We start from the raw sequence: 20,010 nt of genomic DNA on the forward strand, positions 1-20,010 counted from the left end.
ATTAGCACTCCCAAGTATTTTATTGATTTTGCTTCCCATTTTACTTTATATTTCAGCCTAGTATCTTAACTTGGTGTGTAATTATTAGCTATGTTCAATTTGTAACCTGACATTTGGCCATACTCGTCTGAAGTCGCCATGAGTTTAGGAAGTGTTAAATTTTTGGAGATAGATAATAATGTTGTCTGCAAAAAGTCCTTTTAGATGGTCCTCACTTGCTTTGCTGATTTCTCTCAACTCTTTATTTTGTCTTATACATTGTGCTAGGGGCTCTATGAATATGGCAAAAAGTGCGGGGCTAAGACAGCATCCCTGGTGGGTGCCTCTGAATAGTTTAAAACTGCCTGTCAGATGGCCGTAGATTTTTATTCTCGCAGTTGGATCTCTGTAAAGAGCCTGTATGCACCTGACAAACTGACTATTGAAGCCCAGCCCCTCTAGCACTCAGTACAAAAAGGACCAACAGACCCTGTCAAAGGCCTTTTCCGCGTCTAAATTGGTCAGAACCGCACTTGTGTTCTATAATATGTTCGTCTGATGTTGTCTTGAGTTTGGCGTCCTTTTATGAACCCAGTCTGATCCTCATTAATTAAGACGGGCAGGAGATGCTCAATTCTTTTAGAGATAATAGAGGTAAACAACTTGTAATCTATGTTCAATATAGAGATTGGACGATCTGATTCACAGTTCTCTTTATTCTGCCCTTCTTTTGGAATGACTGATATCACTGCCTCTTCCATGATGGTGGTGCCAAAGCTTTTATTAGAGTTCAATTAAATGATTCTAACATAATAGGTGTGAGATCTTGTACCATTCATTTGGTAAACCATCACTTCAAGGACATTTATTTGCTTTCAGTTTACTGATAGCCGTGTCCAGTTCTTTTTTTGTGATGGGAGCTATTAATTTATCATTTTGAAATTTTCCAATGGAAGAGAGGTCTAACGATGTCAAATATTTTTATAACATTGTGACCCCGACAAAAACAAGGAGGACGCAGGACATCAAAACTAGGTTGCTTGGCTTTTTACTGGCACATAGTATGCAGCACAGACGGAGAGAGTCACATGACACAATACTTCTGTATATAGGCTTCCTACCAGGTAACCCACACCTGGAGCCTAGAGCTCCCTCTAGATAATGCAAAAAGTCTTAGGGCCTGATTTACTAAGATCCCAAATAAAGAGCGCTAAATTGCGTGCGCACATGGATAGATTGTGCGCGCTGCCTGTTTGGGGCTTGCGGCTGATTTACTAAGATTAACAGCGCACTTGACTACAGGTGCAAAGTAGTTGAGCCCTCCCTATTTAAATGAGGATTTTGCGTGAGTTTTTGCGCGTGCAAATTCGAACCCATGGAATTGGAGGTGCTGGTACAGGAGTCAAACAAGCACATTGCTGAGTTACAGCATAGGAATTTGACCGTCACAAGGAGGAACGCAATATGGGGGGCAATCTGTGAGAAGGTTAATGCCGTGTGGACTCCTCCTTGTGACTGGATCCAAATCAGCTCCTTCTTCACGGAGAAGCTCCAAAATGGCATCGCCGGATAACCGATATGTCTCTATTATTTTTTCTTCGGGCATTCCAAAAAGAGTGACACGATCAGAAAAGTTGCGTTCTCTCCGTTGCCTGTCCTGCCTACGCCGCCTCCTTGCAACAATGACCGCAGCCATCTGTGCGCACGGCTGTGCCAGGTAGCCTAAGACATGACATTCAAACGTGCTAAATATGGACGCAAAAATAATCAGCGCAATTAGTTTCAAAATGATTCTATTTGCATCTACTCCGCCCAATATTTTTGCACGTTCTGGCTGGCACGCCTGTATAAGCGCAAAACGAGTAGCGCGTGTTATTTTGCTCGATTGACAGACGCAATCCTGGGTGCGCCTGGTTGGTAGATCAGCATCATCATCTCTTTGCGCGTGCTGTCGCTTTTGCGCACGTTTTTACGCACGCAAAGCTTTAGTAAATCAGGCCCTTAGGGTACTACAATTTTTTAATGTTTTCTTAATCTGCAGTCTTGGGTTGGAGTATAGAGTTTCATAGTAATTTTGGAAGATTTTATGGATTTCATCTGGCTCATAAATTATTCTGTTAGTTAGTTTATGTACAGTGTTTTTCATTTTGGAGCCCTAAGGCATTTTGCTAGAATTTTTGTTGCTTTCGGGCCTGACTCGCAAAAGCTTTGTTTAGTGAATCTCAGTTTCTTTTCCAATTCGTCATTCAGGATGTTATTTATTTGAACTTTTAATTCTTTAATCTGTTTTTTTTAACCCTTTGTCCTCATCTTTTGGTTGTTGCTTCTCTAATTTTCTAGTGTTTTCTGTAATTCATCATACTTTGATCTCTTCAAATTTTTTAAATAAGCTGTTCTTGAAATGAGTTTCCCCCTCATTATTGCTTTAACTGTGTCCCATATAATGGTTGGGTCCACTTGACCAGTCATATTATCCTTTATACATTCGTTAATTTCTTTCTTAATCTCCTTAACAGTGGTTTCCTTGTTTAGAACACTGATATTTAGCCTCCACAGTGTACTCTTCTGTCTGTCATTCAGGTGGATAGTTAAATAGATTACGTTGTGGTCCGATGTGTGTCCGTGTCTATCTATGACGTTCATCAAAAAGAAGTCTATTTTGGAATGAACCCGGTGAGTAGCTGTAGTAGTGGGTATAATCTTTTTCAGACACATGGAGGTTCCTCCAGACATCAAACAAACCTGTCTCTCGAATTAGGAAGTTGAGATCCCTTGACTTAAGACGATTATATCTTTTTATACTTGTTGTGTCAATAGAGTAGTTCCGGACTGTGTTCCAGTCCCCTGCACAGACTAATACTCCTTCACTTTCAGAGGTTAATGTTTGAAATAGAGACTTGAAGAATTTTCTATTGCTCTCTGGAGGGGCGTATATATTGGCAAGTGTGACAAGGATGTTATCGATCCTTCCTTTGACAATCACATATCTGCCCTTTGTATCACCCTTTTCCATTATTAATTCAACATTAAGACAGTCTGAAATCAGAGTAGCCACACCTCTTTTCCGACATATGAGTCTCTTGGAGAAATATGATTTGCACCTTATCCTTTTTCATTTTAGCCAGTACCTCTCCCAGGCGTTTGATGCTCTATATAGAGCTCATAAAGAAAACAACCACACAAATCAGTCTCGAGTTCAAAGTTTTCATACCGGGTAATGCGATTCAAGTCCATCTTCATGATTCCTCGGTGTGACATCTCTGGAACTCCTAGAGTTTTTCCCTTGCTCTCCGCAGTGGTCCCCTTCTCCCAGCATCCAGCTGCCTGTTGCCATCCCATCCACTCCATGGAGTTCCGCAGAGCTGCCATCCCCGGTTCTTCCACAGGGAAGCCGCGCTTCTTCAACTCTCTCTGTGCCTCCTGTGCAGTGCAATGTACAGACTCCTGCATCCCAGTGAATTTGCATGCTTGTGTTGTTTGGAAGCGGATCCCCTTTTCTCTAAGGGATTTCTTGATTCCATTATAGTCCTTACGCTTTTTAACTATCTCTGACGCATAATCATGGTCGAAGTAGATAAATCTTCCACCCACTTGTATTTTCTACTTCTTCCAAGCTTCTCTCAGTATCAACTCCTTGGTGGTGAACTCCAAGAAGCTGACAACAATGGGTCTCTTGGGTGCATCGGGTTGCAATCTGGGCGCCAGGGTCCGGTGAGTTCACTGTATTTTCAGGTCCATGTCTTGTGATGCTGGCAGCTCGCTTTTAATGAGTGTCTCTATGAACTGTAGTACAGAGTTGCCCTCGTCACCCTCTGCCACTCCAAAGATGCGAAAGTTGTTTCTTCTCGAATGGGATTCTAAGTCCATACAAAGTAAGTTCTTTGTTGTTTGAGATACGTACAGAGCGTCTCAGTTGCCTCCTTGGTCCATCCCTCCACCTGCTCCACCCGGGACTCTGCCTCATCAGCGCAGTCTGACAGGCTCTGCACTACTTTTGCAAGTTTATCGAGTTTCCCGTTGACTCCTTGTCTCAGTTGAATAATTTCCTGTTTCAGACAGTCATTGTGCCCCTTGATATCATTTTTTTGCTCATTAATTGCCCTGATGATGTCTCCGGAGTCCATGTTTATTCCGGGATCCCTCTGACTCACCACTGCTCCGAAACGGGTGTTAACTTGAGCTGTTCCAGTTTCGCTAGCGTTCGGCATCAAGTTGTTTTTTTCTTGTGCTTTTGACATTTTTTCTTCTCTTCCCGGGTCTTTAGTGATTCTTCTCCCATTCGTTGGGCCCTTGCTTGAAGAAATATTAAGTTTTCCAGTTGGTAGATGAGTGATTTTTGCTAGGCCTGGGAGAACAGCGCCACAGTACGTCTTACTCTGCCATCAGCCACGGAAAGTCCCAGTTCACCTCTTTTTAACATTGACAAGAGCAACTGTATTGAAAGCAGATGACTTGGTATTGTTCAACCATGTAATTTAAAGAGCAGTCAGAATACTTGATAATGATGATTCTGCTGTGAGCTCAGGAGCGAGACATTCAAATAAAAATTGAATATAAATTCACCCAGGTCAATGTCATCACACAAAAACTGTGTAGAAAAGATGGCTGCAATCCCTACTCCTTTCCCGATTTACCTGACTTACTAATAAAAACAAGCCTCAAGTGGTGGAGTGAGCACCAGTGCTGTGCCAGTAAGAAACATCACTAGGGAAGGCTAATTTAGGAGCTTTAATAGCTGAACCAATGGCGTTAGGACACATCCAGGGCAACATGTCAGCCAAATCTGTGCCAGGATCATTCAGCACCATGTATAGAGGCTGCTACAGACAATGAATTAGTCATTCTCATGTATTTGATGGTGTTTCCATCTGCTCTCAAGCTGTGCAATTCTCTCAGTCAGTCGCTCACAATCTGTGTAGCTCACAGATTTTGTCATATTCTCTCCATCCTGATCCCAGGTTCCAGTTACAGACACAGCAAAAAGGCTTGTGCTATTTTGAGGTCACACTTGCACACTACCAAGAAATAATACACGTGATTTAAAAAAAAAAAAAAAAGAAGAAAAAAAAAGTTAAGTTTAAATTATGTATAAGTATTCAGAATCCACTTTCCAAAACTTTTGGCAGAGAAAACAAGAATATCGGCAAAAGGATGCAAGCAAAGCAAGGAGCAAGCAGGACAAGCATCTGCTCTGTAGGACAGCTGGAAGTAGCTAGCTTGCCAGCTGGCCAGTCTCACTCACAGACCCCAATTACCCCACAGTCACAGAGACCACTGCAGCCAACACAGCAGACCTCAGCAACAAAGGCAAAGGAGAGCCAGACCCAAAACTCAAATTTCATTTTTATACCAGTGTTATTCTGTCATTACATAAAATGTTTGAAGTATTTTATTGAAGATATGCAGCTATTGCCAAGAGGGAAATGTTCACAATATGACGAAACCAGCATGGGCATTAACATAAACAAAAATACCATCAATCAATCAGTTTTATGAAGAGGCACCCACTTTGATAGAAAGCAAAGATAACAAGGATTGCAGCACAATTCCAAAGCAACAGAGATACCAGGAGGACTAGCTCCACACTTGTATTACATTTGCAATCATCAGATAGGCGTTACCCATCTCTCAGATAAATGTTAAATATGTTACATTTATAATTTATCTTTTTCAGAGCATAAGGAGATGCTGCACAGTAGTGGTGTTTTGCTATTAGTGTGTTTGCTTTCCAACACTGGAAACTGGCTAAGCTTGGCCAAGCAATCTGCAAATAGAATCAATTTAACAGTGGCATACTGCATACTATTATGAAAAACTGTATATACTGTGTCTGTGAGTAGCATGTAGTAGTCCGTTCCAAATACAGCCAGGGAAAGTTGGGGAATGCTCAAAAAATACGTGTTTGGAACATTCCACAGGTTAATTGGTAACCTGTGATAGTGATTAGGTATGAAAGGGGCATCCTCAAAAGGCTCAGTCAATCACAAGCAAAAATGGGACAAGGTTCGCCACTTTGTGAAGCACATGACTATATAAAGGACATTACTATAAGGGCTCTGGAACACTCTGTAAAACTGTTGTCCTTAAACACAGTTTTTTTTTGCAAATCATTGCATTCTTCTGCATCCCAACATTTTTAGAATCAGGGTTGTACAAATCTGTTTTTTTTTTTTTCTCCATGCTTCAAAAATCCTTCTTAATGGAAATAGGACCAGGTTGTAATAAACTGGAATCATTCTTCAAGTTTTTAGAGTGAAAGTCTCAGAGAGAAAACATATTTCAGCACATTAATCTCTGGCAGAGCCAAAGGTGGCAGTCTACCACTTATCTTGACTGTTATGTCATTTGTAGATTTACGGGACCTCATAAAACCTTACCTTCTTTCTGTCAGCCTCTGCTCCTGCATTATGATGTACTGATGTTACATGAGTCTGAGAGAGAGAGAGGGAAGGAAAAGGGCTGAGTTAAGATTATTAACTACCGTAGAATGTTCTCTGTTAATCTTTTTAGATTAAAAGCAATATTGTAGTCATAACAAATCCAACTGGCATAAAAACAATCTGCTGTCACACCTTACAACAGGTCTTTCACAGTTGCTGCGACCTTTTTGTTCATGTGCATGTAAGTGCAGCAGGGCTACATACAAAAGAGTTCGGACAAGTGGAATACAGATCAGGGCATGTGATGATGGTCCATAATTGAGTCAATTATGGTCCATGGCAACAATGACTCAAGAAACGGACAAACTCATAGTGACAGATGTTGGCTTCAGAGCTGTGTTTATGTTAGAGTGAGAACTCGATTAAATCATTCTGGATATCTGGATCGGCTGGTGACTACCATGCCATGGCTTGTAACTAGCATGTCTAGGCTAGCTAGATTATTTGATTCGACTGGTCATTTTCTCCTTTTATATTTTATTGCCAGATTGGAGCCAAATGTGGTGCATTAGTGGCACTTACGCTAGACAAACTGGACTTATCTAGATTCTTTCAATAATTCTATTTTTGTATTAATATCATCATTATGATTTAGTTTTTCAGTTTTGCACAAAGATATCTTGACTTCAAAATGTGTTAAATTGTAGGCTACTCTATGTTTCAGACCACACTACTGCCAAGAAAATGTTATGTTTATAAAACGGAAAGGTGAAATCCGGCAATCTGATTGACTGTTAACTGTGATATAATGAGCATACACCACAGCTACTATTCTAAAAAGCCTTATCACAGCATATCACTCCACTTCAGGGAAACAACAATGTTTCCATGACAACAACCAACTGTTACAGTACAGCATAAAGTAGCCGGTTTTGATGTCTATTTTTTTAAAGCGTTAACAACATTCAAACATGTTCATGGTCAGTCACAGGATCAGCACCTTGACAGCGACTATGACACTTAGGCTCTATAGGGTGATCTGTCACTGTCTGATTGAACAGCCTCATGGAAATGATATTTTACAATTCTTCACATTATTTACTAATGAAATTAGTTAAGGCAAGTAATTTGGTGCTTTTAAAGTCATGATATTCAGATGCTGCTGCTGCGTCTCCAGGTGCCTGCTGTAATGTCACATATAGTCGGCTTAATAAAGTCAGTGATCACTCAAAGCTAAAACTATTAAAAAAACTCTCATCCATTGAGGTTTTGGGTGGATTCTTCCCGACCACTCACTCATAGTTAACTGCGGGGGGGCCTCACATGTTTACGTTACGGGGCTGATTGTCAGAGAAGCAACAATGTATCCATGACAACAAACTGTTACAGTAGGTAGCAAAAAGCTGCTGCGGTGTTTTGACAACGTTAACAAATAGACTAAATTAGTTGAATTCACATGTTTAAGGTTAACTTTCACCTCCAGATAGGGTTAACAATGGTAGAGTTGATTCAGCAGTGACTTTCTCCCGAAAAAAAGGCGAGGAATAGACGACATGTAGAGGTAATGTATGGAGAGGTGGGACTATTTTTTTCACAGCAGGACTATTTTATTAGATAATATGTATTTCTGTTTAATTAAAAACTATATGAAAACTATTGTGTATTCCTCTTTCATATTGCCATTATTGGTAATTGTTTTATAAAAGCAATACATCATGACAGGCAGCTTAGCGCCCCTTAGCACCACAACTAAGGGGCGCTCTTCGGCCCGACACGTAGCTTGAATATATATATATATAACAAAATACATTGAAATATGCATCACACTACACTATATAACTACAGTGTAAACAAACAAAAAAAACATAGCTATAATACGACCATTTATAAATCAAAAAGATGCTGAAAATCTGAAAACTTCATGTCTTTATTACAAGCCAACTTGATTATTGTAACATACTATTAACTGGCCTCAGAACACTGAGAGACTTCAGCATTCAAAACTCTGCAGCTCGGCTATTAACCAGAACCAAGAGGAGGGAGCACATTAGTCCAGTTTTAGCTGCTCTGCACTGGTTTCCTCCAACATTTAGAATTGGTTTTAAGGTCCTTCTTCTTGTATACAAAGTCCTTAATGGACTACAACCAAGCTATATTGCTGACATCCTATTATTTGCTTTCAAGAATACTGCAATGATCTGCTTCTGGCCTACTGGAGGCAGCCTTCGTCCTTTATGTCGAAAAGCTATGGAACTCACTACTTATAGATATCAGGGAAGCCAGCTCACTAAATATTTTCAAAAGAAAGCTAAAAACTTATCTCTTTTCTTTAGCATTTAACTAGCTAAGACTGTGCACTTCTGCACTTCTTTTAAATTGCTGTATTCCACTTTATTCTATGCATTCTATGTAATGAATGTTTACCTAAATTTTATTATTTTATTCTGTGGTTTTGTGTATTGTCTTTATTTTTATTTTGCTCCGTATTCTATGTTGCCTTTACTATCATTATCAAGTGGGTTGTATTCTCCATCTTATTTTACATAAATTTTTTATCCCTGTTTTTTATGTCTCTTCTGTCTCATCTATCATAATTATTATTATCAATAATATTAGATTAGATTAAGCCTGAAAATAAAATGTCAACCAGCTTTTTCCATTTTCATTTTAATGTGGTCAGTGAACACCCATATGAGTATGTGAAAATGCAAATGCAAATTTTCATTTTTAGTCAATTAGCACACAATGTTAATTGTAAAATTATAATGGAAAATGGAAAATGGTAATGGAAAGCAGTCTGTTGATGCTCAGGTGACTCTGTCATATGAATCTCACATTGCATGTCATAGCATTCCCTCAAGACTATCCTGCTTCACTTTGCTTCACCAGAGACGCACCATGTTTGTTGACAAATCAAATGTCATTACCTTGATAATGTATCCAGATACAGATCACAGTATAATAATAGCTGTAAATGGGGGTCATGTCTACATGGCTTATTTTTTCTGAAAGACAAAGGAGGCTCAGTACATGATTACAAATGTTGGGAGGTAGGTGCAACTACATTCGTGTCGGCAAAAAATGATTCAAGTCACACACTTTACATCTTTCTCTCTCTAGCTATTTGAGTGTGACATTCAATAACAAGGGAGCGCTAATACATACCTACTTTATCTGGTTAGTGAAATGCTGTTGTTTTCTCTGAAATGTCCTTGCATTTTCTGTATTTTTGCAGGGGGTTTTTTGCATTATGGTTTTCCGTTTTAGCATTTCATTCATTTGTTTTACTAATTGTGTTTGAGTTTTGTACCACCACACAAGAAACTACCACTGCTGACACTTATGTCTTTTCTGATGCATTTTGTGCTTGCAGTTGTGTGTGTCATTTATGAAACAGGTGTAAAGAGTAAATTAACAATAAATCCACTGTAGTGACTTAATATATTATGTGTAAACCTGCCGGGGGGCAATTGTCTGTCTGAGTTTGAAAATGTGTTGTGAATATTTGAAGAAGTCATGTTCAAACCAAAACAAGGAGTTAAGTTGGTCTTTAAACTCATAATTACTTTTGGCTGAACTTCTGTTGTTATGTCTGGACATGACTGGTGATTCTATATTTTTTCTTATTGTCAACAAATCCCATGAAAAGACCCAAACAATGAATTGCTCCTACTAACTAGTACTATGTGTTTATCCATAGCCTTACACATAAAAATGAAATGTTTTGCTCTACTTTCCTAAAACAGGGTGCAACGTCTCTAGGTACAACCACAAAAGGGCTTCACTACTATTTTCTTATTCATTTCCTCTCGCCATATACACTGACAGTATTCCTGACAATTGATTTTCCTTTTTGCAAGCGCAAACATACATACCTGTGCCAGGGATGTGCTGCGGCCTCTTTTTGGTTCAGTTGAAGGCCCACCCCTTCCTCCTTTGCTGGACGAACACTTATAACAGCTCCATCGCTGTTGCAGCTCTGAAGCAAAGCCCCACCCACAGTCTTTTTGCTGCAGGCACTGGAAGTGGAAGAGATGGCCGCAGCTGACAAGATACACACACGTGCACATGTTATCACCTGTGAATACATCATACTTTTTCATAGTGATTAAACAGTACATGAATTCATCTCAGTCAATTCAGTAGAGAACATTCAGTTTGGTATGGTACTTCCTAGGTTCGGTACACCCTATAACCGAAATTATACTGAATACAAAATACAAAATAGTCTATTATAAGCTGATCTGGTGGCAGCAGGACGCATCGTAGCATGGCAGCTAAATCTGTGCCAGGATGCTCCACAGCTGAAGTAATCCTGTATATAAAGTCTGTCCATTTTCAGTACCTTGTAAAGAGGATGCTGATGATGCATGATTTGCTCTTTCTCACATATTTGGTGCAGTGTTTCAATCTACTTTTCAAGCTGTGCAATTCTCTCAGTCAGTTGCTCACCCTCTGTGCAGCTCACAGATTTTGTCATGTTGTGTCTGTCCTGATCCCGGGTTTCCAGTCACAGAAATAGCAAAAAGGCTTGTGGAGTTTGGGGGTCACACTCGCACAGTACTGGGAAATAATAAAAGTGCTAAACATATGGCTGTAAAGTTCTGTTTCTTTCGTTAATTTCAATCCCTGTGATCCAGGATCCAATTCCCAAAACATTTTCAAGAACAAAACAAGGTTATTAGCAAAGGAAAACCCTGCTTATGCAGTGACAACATGCTACATGCTACATACAGTCAGGGGGTTCTTAAGCCAGGGGGCTCTATTTTCGTTTCCGCTTGGTATTTTCGTGCACTGCGCTGCGGGCGCAATTACTCCCCCTTCTCATCTCAGTCCCACCCAGCGGTGCAACTCGGAAGGAGGGCGGGGAGAAGGTGTGGAGTGGGTTTGACACTGCCGAGTCCAATCTTCACCAATTACATCAGCTCCTCGCCTCACCTTTAAAAAGGCCGCTGGCGAGATGCATGGCAAGTTTCGAGGGTGACTGAGCCATCCCCTCATCCAGAGGGGTGTCCCCCTGAAAGACTGTAGGGATGCTAGAATTCGCCAGGATGAATGAGTCATGTGCCAACTCAGGGAAATTGGCATACACGTTTGTCACCAGGCAATTTGAGTCACAGATCACCTGAATATTGATGGAATGGAGCCCCCTTCCGCAACTGCACATGAGTGCAGTCGATTGCTCCCAGGACCCCGGGGAATCCAAATTTCAACAAGAACCCTCGCTTAGTTTCCAGCTGACTCTCAGGTGTTGCAGGGAAAATGATGTGCTCATTTGCATGTCGGAATAGACTGGAGGAAACTGCATGTATAGCCGAGCAGACAGCGGACTGACTGATCCCCACCGCCGAGGCCACAGTATGTTGAAAAGAGCCGGTGGTGAAGAAGGTCAGAGCCGCTGTCACCCTTAACATTTGTATTTGGAATGAAATGACGTGGGTAATAGCGAACAATGATCATCACTTATGTTTTTTCCGTGTGTATGTCTCTCTCTGTCTTTCGAGTGCTCTGAGATAGATGCAGTATATATGCTCTGTAGGATGCCACGGCTGTGTCTGGTTGGCACAGCGACCTTAATTGATTGGTTTGCATTCCTGTGTCACCTGTGTACATTCGGTCAGGTTGAGTGACCATTACGCGTGCCGAACGCGCTTGCGATGTGGTCAGATGAGATACTGATCAAAATATAGAAATTTAGGTCTGACTGTATGTGCTGACTCAGATAGTTGCATTGAATCGTGGCTGCTGCTAATTATTGATCGCAGTGAAATGCCAGACACTGTGGAAACCTTCCTGTGAGGTATTGGTGAGGTGGGCGCACGACTCCGCCGGTTCACAAAAATCCACTTGAGTTAAACCAGGTCTGGGGTGGCGAGCTTTAAGCTCACTTTTACGCCGCAGGCATTGACCGAAATGGACCGAAAATCCAAATGCGCGGGCTGGTCCTGCCGCCCCCCCCCCCCCCCAATCCTGGTGTACCTCTGTGCGCCTCGGTTTACCAAAATACCAAGTGCGCTGCGCGCCCGCCTGCCCTGCACGAAAATACCACTGCGCGGGCTGCGCACTCTGCGCTCTGCCAATGGCGGGGATGAAAATAGAGCCCAGGGTCTCTTTATGAAGTGTTATTCAAGAATCCATCCATATGGAGTCCAACTAAAACTTTATTTTTTTTATATGTGTATATACATTCAAAAACTTCCACAAAAAAAGAGAATGGGACGGAGGTCACAGTGACCTTGACATTTTACCTTTGATCACCAAAATATAATCTATTCATCTTTCAGTCCAAGTGTACATCTGTGCCAAATTTTAAGAAATTCCCTCAAGGCATTGCTGAGATATCATGTTCAAAAGAATAGGATGGATGTGAGGTCACAAAGCCACCACAATCTAATCAGTTTCCTTGAGGCCAATCTATGAATTAACATCTCTGTGACAGTGTCAAAAACAAAAGATTAAACATGAAAGGAATCATAAAATTAGTCTTAAAATCTCTCAAGTTATGCCATTTGTAGTATAACTGTTGCCCAGAGGCCTGTTGTACGAAGCAGGATTTGGGGTTAGCAAAGTAACTTCAGGTTTAACCCTGGGTTTTCAGGGTTATGACAGTGTTTCACTTCTTGAGTTACCATCTCCATGGTAACTCAAGTTGCACACCTAACCTGTTTGAGATCAAATCGTCACAGACCAATTAATATAAAAGCCCCACTTACAGACCAATCAGTTCACTTGGAAAGTCATGGTAGAAGATCCTCGCTCAGGCATGGATTGTGAGAAGGTCTCTTGGGAGGGCAAGTGTGTTTGGACACCAGCAATGCCCTTTGGCTTTCCCTGACAGCTTTTGTATACTGATATCATCCCACAACAGACACTGATTGGAGCACTAAAGCCTTGTGCTTGTTGTACTTATAAGATACAAAAGTAAGCCTAGAGTGTTAGCCGCTTTGAATTCTGAATTCTGAATTTATATTTATTTTCCATTTGCTCCCAAATCCATTTGACACCACCAGGGTTGCAGATGAAAGAATGAGACTAAAATTGTTAGAATACCATAAGAATACATCTAAGCAACACTTTAATGGAATACACAAATGTAATTATAGTCAGATCTATTCATGCTCTGATGATGGAGCAGTTACACTGAAAGCCTATTAAATTATGTATTCACACAATGAGTCAGCTGTCCTTACTGCATTTGGCAGCTGTAACTGTGTTGCTTTTAGCCTGGATTATGTATTTAACTTCATATTTGTCAAATATAGTTTGCTCTTTGTTCCTAAAAGATGATGCTTTGCTGCCAGTAGACTTGTCCAATATTTACAATTGCTTATATGCTCAAGGCTAGATAACCTAGGTTGATTTACTGATGTTACAGCCACTGTTGTGTGACTGCTGAGCGGGATTGCAGTTGTTACAATTAGTGAAGCCAGATAACCAAAAGATATACATGGGTATGCTGAACTATACTAAACTCGTAATACAGACCCCAGGAGTTAAACACCTCCAGTGCGTGTTACCTGAACACAATGATCTCCTCAGCTAAGTCCTGCCTTCTCTTGTACTGTTGGTGGCAGATGTTACAGTAGTCCTGTCGTGGATGGAGCCCCCTTGTGACAGCAGCATGTAGCTGAGCCAGGGACCAGTGAAGGTCATGGTTCAACAGATTGGTGGTTGTTTCAAGTAAAGTCTGAAACAGAAAATACAGCATTATTAGACAGCCAATCTGTATTTCTGTCAATTACATATTTGAAAAAAAAAAGACAAAATATAATTTATCTTATGCAAATATTAATTACAAATATATTCCTATTGCCAATAAAATAGCTAAATAGTTAGAAGTTAAATTTGTTTTTCCCCTTGTCAAAAGTAAGAATATAACTATTTTTTATCATTGTGTTTTAATACCTTTAACTTGTAATATCACAAAACATAAATAACTTGTATGAACCCCCGTGACATAACATGCCAGTGGGGGAGTTATGCAGCTTCCAGCTCTGTGATTTGCTTGTGGCAAAGACACTGCTCTATTGTTTATCTATAAATCACAACATTGGGCTTTTAATGAAAAGGGCCACTTGCAGGATTTTATCACCACTCCTGTTTGTAGGCGGACATGGTAAATTGACTGTATGTAGAGGCACGTTTAAGTTGACATCGGGAACAATTTGGGGTCCAGTATCTTGTCCAAGGATACTTCAGCATGTAGGCCAGGGATCAAACCACGGACCTTCTGATAGGTGGATGACCGCTTTACACCCTGAGCTACAGCTGCTCCGAGAGGGGAAGGAATATGTGGAAATTTGACAATTGCTACTGCAATCTGTATCTTGTGAGTTCACCACCACCACTTCTGCAACAATGCAACAGGGATGACCATCATTAAGCTCTTTCTGACAGAAAACTATTACTGCTGTGACTGCCGCTCAGCGTGTTGTGTTTAATATTTTGATTGGGCAGCAGTAGGGTGAAACTCCACCACCAAGCCGACCAACTACATTTGATCTGACCAATGATGAATAGCAGTACAACTCTAATCACAAGTAGCTTGTGGAGCCACCATAATGCACAATCACACATTGCTTTACCTGCTCATAGTTAAAAGTGTCCAGCATACCCAGAATGAGACCTTGGATCTCTGCCAGCTTTCCTTTTCCATAGACTGGGTCCTGACAGACACATGCATGCAGACAGCATCATATCATGAGTACACAATAAAGAGTATAAATGGAAATATCATTTATTTGATTGAAAACATACCTACATTCTGTCCAGCATCAATGGTTTCTCTTCAAAGTTAAGCCATACACATTCATCACATTATTCACTCATCGCACAGCCTTTTAACGCCACACACACAATGCTTCATGTGCCTTTAGAGTACATATGTATATATACATTTTTTTTACACTGATGGCATGGCCATGTTTTGTAAGAAAAACACCAAAAGGACAAATGGGGACTATACTGAAGGGTCTCAGGAGGATGAAGGGGAAGAGGACAAGGATGCTGAGAAAAATGAAGAAGCATACACTGAACTGACACAGGTTTTGGCAAAAGTCCTTCCCTGATTATGAGAGAAGCAGCAGAAGATGGGTGAAAAGCCTTGAGGACAGTGAGAGAACGTCACACAGGTCAAGGGAGGTCATGCATTATTAGCCTCTACACAGAGCTAACATCTCACCAAAAAGAGCATCAAGGACTATATTATTCATACACAGACGATTATTACAGCACTGAGAAATGCTAAAGAGACGGTAAAGAATGGGCTGTTAATTGCAATGATTCCGAAAGTTTTTCCCAAACAATTTATGCCATTTGACATCCACATGATGATAAGAAGCTAACTTTTGGTAAGTTTAGGACCAAGTTGAGGGGCTACAAGAGCATGCAGAAGTTAAATGCCAATGTGACTGACAACATGATGAAGGCAAATAGCTGGGTGAAGGGGTTATATAAAGAGGGCTCAGAGATATGCTAAACTGCTAGAACTGTGGCCAGAAAGGGCATAAGGCCTGGAAATGTACTGATGAGCATTGAGAACAGAGACAGTTGTGCAGTTTTAGTTTAACTACAAGTGGGTCTGTTTTTTCATGGAAATCTAAGAAGCAGTTTTATGTAAATGTGAAGCAGAGTACAGTGCCTTGCAAAAGTATTCACCCCCCTGTGGCTTTTTACCTATTTAGTTACATTACAACCTGTGATTTAAATGTTTTTTTTAATCTGAATTTTATGTCATGGATCTGCACAAACTCGTCTAAGTTGGTGAAATGAAATGGAAAAAAATATATATAAAAAAAAGAATTTTAGAAAATAAAAAACAAAAAATTGGCATGCACATATGTATTCAACCCTGTTGCTATGAAGCACCTAAAAAGTTCTGGTGCAACCAATTACCTTCAGAAGTCACATAATTAGTGAAATGAAGTCCACCTCTATGCTATCTAAGTGTCACATGATCTGTCAGTATAAACACCTTTTCTGAAAGGCCCCAGAGGCTGCAACACCACTAAACAAGAGGCATAACACCATGAAGACCAAGGGTTGGGTTAAAAAAAAATATCCAAATCTTTGATGATCCCCTGAAGCACCATCAAATCCATCATCTTCAAATGGAAAGAACATGGCACCCTGCCAAGAGAGGGCCGCCCACCAAAACTCACAGATCGGGCAATGAGGGCATTAATCAGAGAGGCAGCACAGAGACCAATGGTAACCCTGAAGGAGTTGCAGAGTTCCACAGCAGAGAATGGAGTATCTGTCCATAGGGCCACAATAAGCCGTACACTCCATAGAGCTGGGCTTTATGGGAGAGTGGCAAGAAAAAAGCATTATTTAGTGTTAAAAATAACAAGGCACCTTTTGAGTTTGCCAAAAGGCATGTGGGCAACTCCCCAAATGTATGGAGGAAGGTGCTCTGGTCAGATGAGACTAAAATTGAACTTTTCAGCCACCAAGGAAAACGCTATGTCTGGCGCAAACCCAACGCATCCCATCACCCCAAGAGCACCATATGGATGGATGTTTTTCAGCAGCAGGAACTGAGAAACTGGTCTGAGTTGAGGGAAAGATGGATGGTGCTAAATAAAGGGATATTCTTGAGCAAAATCTGTTTCAGTCTGCCTGTGATTTGAGACAGAGGTTCAACTTCCAGCAGGACAATGACCTGAAGCATACTGCTAAAGCAACACTCAAGTGGTTTAAGGGGAAACATTTAAATGTGTTGGAATGGCCTAGTCAAAGTCCAGACCTCAATCCAATTGAGAATCTGTGGTCAGACTTGAAGATTGCTGTTCACAAGCGAAAACCATCCAACATAAAGGAGCTGGAGCAGTTTTGCCTTGAGGAATGGGCAAAAAATCCCAGTGGCAAGATGTGGCAAGCTCATAGAGACTTTTCCAAAGCGACATGCAGCTGTAATTGCCACAAAAGGTGGCTCTACAAAGTACGGACTTTAGAGGGGTGAATAGTTATGCACGCTCAAGTTTTCTGTTATTTTGTCCTATTTGTTGTTTGTTTCACAATAAAAAAAAAAAAAAAATGCATGCTCTGTAAATGGAATAATGCAAACCCTCAAACAATCCATTTTAATTCCAGGTTGTGAGGCAACAAAACATGAAAACATCAGGTACATCAGGTACATTATTTTATTCGACCAATGATAGTAAAATAGCCACTGAATGTTATCCAACAGCAGACAAGCTTGTAGATGCTTTGAGTAAGCCTGTAACAAATTTCAAGATTGACAAACCTGTGGGATATATCTTTGGAATGTGCACTACCACAGATGTGGAATGTGTAACTGTGCACAAAGGTTTTAGCTGACAAAGTAGTGTTGAGTATGACTTGAACAGTAAGTGAGGGTGTTTGCTTGTTAATTAAGATGTTCTTAAGGTGTACTCATACACTCATGGCTAGTCACTCTTGACCATTAAATACTCAACTGCAGGAATAGCAGTGGTTTTCATGGTGGGGATAAAATGTCCAGAGGGAATTGTCAAACCATTCCAGATGTGTAATTTAATTCTACTGCCCATCACATCATAGTCGAAGTAGTGAAAGAGTGATTTTTTTAGAGTTTTGTAAACCACTGTAACCAACCACAAGCAGGTCCACAGACAGTGACTGTTACTCAGAAAAAAATACTTAAAGTAGGATTAAGAAAGACTGCACAAAAATACAAATACACACCTGGAGAATTCGTTGGATGATGGCAGGAAGGGATATAAAGCTGCTCATGCAGTTGAGAACCTTCATTGTCAGCTCCTTCAACACTGAGACATACACAAACAAAATTAATATCATCTTAATTACAGGCGGGAAACCTTATTCAGACAAATGGTCCAGAAAAAAACAGCCAAATCTTGGTCTGATGAAAAAGGTGGTCTTGGACCAAATTAAATTGAACCATGGCTCGGTTTCTTTCGAGTGTGAAAACATCTTCTTGGGATGATTCAGACTTTCAGACCAATTATAGGAATTTCAAACCAATTACAGGAAAAAACAGCACAACAAAATGAGCTGTGGTAGTACACTGGGAGAGGAGAGCAATTAACATTTGGTCCATCAACTTTAGAAAAAGTCAGTTTAAAAATAAATGGCAATTGACAATACACCAATGTCAGATGCACGGCTGTCTACAAGCATAGGGATTTGCAGCTTGTGTAGGTGATGGCAATAGACCTAGGTAGTTTTGTATAGTGTGCCTGCATCATTGCAACATGAAAGTGAAACTCACCAGATCAAATGTATAGAAAGTAACAAAATAAAGTAACAAAAACACAGATGTTTTTCAGACTTTCAGGAGTGAAAAAGGCCTTTAATATTGTGCAAAAAGGGTTGTCCCTCTCTGTGCATCATCCTGCAAGATTGTTCATTTCATACTGATATAAATTTCCATCATCGTTTGTAATCCAGGATTGTTATTGGGCTCCACAGCTTTACTTATAGTCACTCTCATCAGGGCTTTTCTTACATCACTGTGGATACTGACAGTGGTGGGCCCTTTGTAGGTGGAGTAGACTTTACAGCTGACTCTTTGCTGAGGAGATCAAAGCTCATCTCAGAGTTTCTAGATGTTGTTGATATATTTCACATTGCATAGTGTCTTAACTTGCATTTGTAGATGCAGAAATTTACTGTGCACCCACAATGGTTTTCTGAAGTGCTCCGAGTCCATAGCAGCCATATTGGTTTCTAATGCAGTGCTGCCTGAGCAATTGAAGGTCACATTTCACATTCAATGCTGGTCGCATTCAATGCTGGTTTTCGGTCTTAACTCCTACATGCAGGAATTTCTCTGGATTCCCAGAACCTTTTAATGATTTCACAGATTGTAGATTGTAAAATCCCTAAATTCCCTGCAATTGTGCACTGAGAAACATTCTTAAACTGTTGCACTATTTACCCCCCAAGTTTTTCACAGAGTGATGAATGTAACCCCATCTTTGCTTGTGAACAGCTGAACCTTTCAAGGATGCCCCTTTCATACTCAATCATGATACTATCATCTGTTACCGATTATTCTGTTTACCTGTGGAATGCTCCAAACAGGTGTTTTCTGAGCATTCCACAACTTTCTGAGTCTTTTGTTGCTTTTGTGTCACCTTTTTTTTTTTTTTTTTTTTTTTTTTTTAATATATTGCTGGCATTAATTCAGAATAAGTACATACTTACAAAAATCAGCAAAGCTAAGGTAGAACATTCAATACTTTGTATTTCTAATGTTTTTGACTGAATATATGTCAAAAAGGATTCACAAGTTCTCACATTACATTTATTTATTTTTTTTTTTGTTGTTGTTCTGTTCTGGGTTGTAGCTTCATCTGTCGACATTGTAATTAAGAATCTTGACCTTTTTTACCAGCTAGCAGTAAGAGGGCTGAAAAAGTAGGGAAATATGGTCTGGTAGACCAAAATGTGGGTGGGCGGGGCATTATTGCTGCCAGGCATGTTCATGTAAACATGATCTTGGTTACTACCTCCCCTATTAAAATCACCAGCTACAATAAAAATACTATCTGGTTGTTTTGTCATGATACTGATGATGAGCTCACACAGTATGCATTTTTTTGAATCTGCATCTGGAGGAAGTAGACAGTAGCAACAAAAACTGGTTAGTTCTCTGGGAAAATAGTATTGTCGACATCTTAAC

At 40.3% G+C, this 20,010-nt stretch overlaps 1 protein-coding gene across 3 annotated transcripts in view; it reads right to left on the reverse strand.

Moving 5' to 3' along the window:
* The window catches only part of vps8 (VPS8 subunit of CORVET complex), a 184,283-nt gene that overhangs the window by 15,812 nt on the left and 148,461 nt on the right, over positions 1 to 20,010 (reverse strand). For all 3 annotated transcript variants that reach the window (XM_076742305.1, XM_076742304.1, XM_076742306.1), the window contains 5 exons: positions 18,048 to 18,130; positions 14,945 to 15,025; positions 13,877 to 14,046; positions 10,235 to 10,403; positions 6,357 to 6,410 (listed from right to left, as the gene is read on the reverse strand). In XM_076742305.1, the coding sequence (XP_076598420.1) occupies positions 6,357 to 6,410; positions 10,235 to 10,403; positions 13,877 to 14,046; positions 14,945 to 15,025; positions 18,048 to 18,130 (557 nt within the window). The remainder of the gene's footprint in view (positions 1 to 6,356; positions 6,411 to 10,234; positions 10,404 to 13,876; positions 14,047 to 14,944; positions 15,026 to 18,047; positions 18,131 to 20,010) is intronic.

Source organism: Chaetodon auriga, chromosome 11, assembly GCF_051107435.1.
Source record: "Chaetodon auriga isolate fChaAug3 chromosome 11, fChaAug3.hap1, whole genome shotgun sequence".
Taxonomy (NCBI): Eukaryota; Metazoa; Chordata; class Actinopteri; order Chaetodontiformes; family Chaetodontidae; genus Chaetodon; species Chaetodon auriga.